This window comes from Penaeus monodon, chromosome 5 (genome assembly GCF_015228065.2).
Source record: "Penaeus monodon isolate SGIC_2016 chromosome 5, NSTDA_Pmon_1, whole genome shotgun sequence".
NCBI lineage: Eukaryota > Metazoa > Arthropoda > Malacostraca > Decapoda > Penaeidae > Penaeus > Penaeus monodon.
Window position 1 is genome coordinate 11971643 of NC_051390.1, and position 2500 is coordinate 11974142.

The window sequence follows — 2500 nt, forward strand, 5'->3', positions numbered from 1 at the left end:
CAGAGAAAGACTAAAAACGTTTGGTGTGTGCACATAATCCCACCCAATTCATTTGTCCGCAGAGAGCTGCTCAAGTCCTTACATGAGAATCGCCCGCCAGTGCCTTTCCATCCGGCAGATAGTCAATGCAACATGGGAGGGCGCTCGAGATTTCTGCCGCGCTCTGGATGGTGACTTGGTTGTCGCTGCCTCCTTCCAAGATCTTCTGCTCGGCTATGTGAATGCATGTGAGTTATTTCCATCAGTTTGTTTGCCACGTTGTAAGATAATTAAGATCAAAAAGAGAAATCAGCAGGGATCGGTCCATGTAACATATATTCTTTTAAGTTCTTCATCATTCAGAAGCATTGTGCACACCGCGTAGAAAGATGATTTTGCAATCTAATCAACTTGCAGACTCAAGCTTCTCGAAGATGTTCCGCTCCTCCATGTGGATCGGCGCCCGCAGGCCGGACGCGCACTCGAGCTTCCGTTGGCTGGACGGCTCGGACCTGCCCCCCCTGACCTCGCCCCTGTGGGACTACCAGGACAACGACGACTACAACTGCGTTTATCTGGGGCTTCACCTCAACAAAACCTACATGTACAGGAACGGCGATTGTAAAGACATGCATCGGATGACATGCCAATGTCTCGCATGCTAAAGGAATCCTCTGTGTAGCATATTTGATTATATATATATCATCATCATGTTTGAACAGCCGTGGATCTCTCCACCATCCTTCGCCACTCAACTCGATCTTGTGCTTTTCTTTCCACTTGTACCATTGTCAGCCCGCAAATATCTTTGACGTTTTCGCTCAGTCTTGTCTTCAGTTTGCCTCTTCCTCTTTTTCCTATCACCATCCCTGTCAGCAAGTTTTTCTCAATACTTTTACTTCTCATCACATGACCAATAAACTTTAGTTTCCTTTTGTTCAAGATGTCCAACAGCCTGTCTTTACAATTTATTTTTCTCAGTACTTCATTATTCGTTTTCTTTTCTGTCAGTTAATACGTAGTACTCGTCTGTAACACCACAGTTCAAAACTAGTGACCTTTTTCTTGTCTATCTTCTTCAGCACCCAACACTCAAAACCATATGATGCAATTGGGAAAACCAATGAGTTCAATAACCTCAGCTTTGTCCGTAAGGTAATGTTTCGGTCTTTCCAGATGTTATTGAGAGCAACTGTGGCAATGGCAATCTTCTTTTTATCTCCGGTGAATCATCATATGTATTAGTAAAAATAGCTCCAAGATAAGTGAACTCTTTCACATTTTCCACAACCACTCCATTGATTGTAACATGTTCATCATCGTTCATTGCCGGTTATCTTCGAATCTTCATGGTCTTAGTTTTCGTGGCATTAAGAAATAAACCAGCCTTTTCGCTTGCTTCTCTAACTTTATCTAGTAGTTGTTGTAGTTCAATGATACTGCTGGCAATTAAAACTATATCATCGGCGTATCTTAGATTTGATATTTTGTATCCTCCAACATCTACAGTTCCTTCAAAATTCTCTAAAGCACCTCTCATAATTGCTTCAGAATATATATTAAAAAGGTTCGGAGACAGAATGCAACCTTGTTGTACTCCTTGGTTGACTTCGAACCATTCTGTTAACCCATAAGTGGTTCTTACAGTTGCTTGTTGTTGGTCATACATGGCTTTTATTAGTTGGATGAGGTGTTTTGGAAATTTCATATCGTTCACATTATTCCAGAGGATATCGAGATCAACAGTATCAAAAGCTTTCGAGTAATCGATGAAACACAGGTATAGGTCTTTCTGATGTTCTCTGTTTTTCTCTATGATCAATTTCAGATTTAGAATCTGGTTTCTGGTACCTTTTCCAGGGCGAAAAACTACTTGTTCGTCTGCAATTTCTTCTCTTAACTTTAACTTCATTCTTTCAGAAATAATTTTCAATAAAATTTTGCTGCTGTGACTTATTAATGCAATTGTCCTGTTATTGTTGCATTGGAGTGCGTCACTTTTTTTAGGTATGGGAGTAAAGACTGATTTTACCCAGTCTTCTGGCCATCTTCTTTCATTCCAAATTTTCGTACAAAGTTTGTAAAAGAAGTATTCAACACTTTCGCCAGCATTCTTGATTAGTTCTGTTGTTATTTCATCTATTCCCGGGCTCTTGTTATTCTTTAATTCTTTCATGGCTTTTATAACTTCGTCTAGCAGTGGCGGTGGTTCATTGTCATTGAGTCTAATTAATGTTGTTGTTAGATCTTTATTCTTTTTGTATGGATTGGAACAATATTGATTCCATCTATCTTTGACTTCTTTTCCATCACATAAAACTAGTCCATATTCAGTTTTGATAGTGTCCATTGTAGGTTTAAATTTTCGTGTAATGTTTCGTACTCCTTGGTAGAGTTCTTTAGTTGTCTTATTGATAGAACAGTTTTCAATTCTCTGGCAATGTTCATTTAAATATTTTTCCTTATCTCGTCGCAATAATCTTTGAATTTTTGTATTTTGTTTTTTGTAAATTACTTCTTC

At 39.0% G+C, this 2500-nt stretch overlaps 2 protein-coding genes across 2 annotated transcripts in view; one reads left to right on the plus strand and one right to left on the minus strand.

Moving 5' to 3' along the window:
• LOC119572978 (macrophage mannose receptor 1-like) overlaps positions 1–2500 on the minus strand; it is a 21593-nt gene that overhangs the window by 4199 nt on the left and 14894 nt on the right. The window lies entirely within an intron of this gene.
• LOC119572980 (macrophage mannose receptor 1-like) lies at positions 20–698 on the plus strand. The gene is made up of 2 exons (XM_037919954.1): positions 20–227; positions 397–698. The coding sequence occupies exons 1-2, from the start codon at positions 83–85 to the stop codon at positions 642–644; spliced, it is 393 nt and encodes a 130-aa protein (XP_037775882.1). The 5' UTR covers positions 20–82; the 3' UTR covers positions 645–698.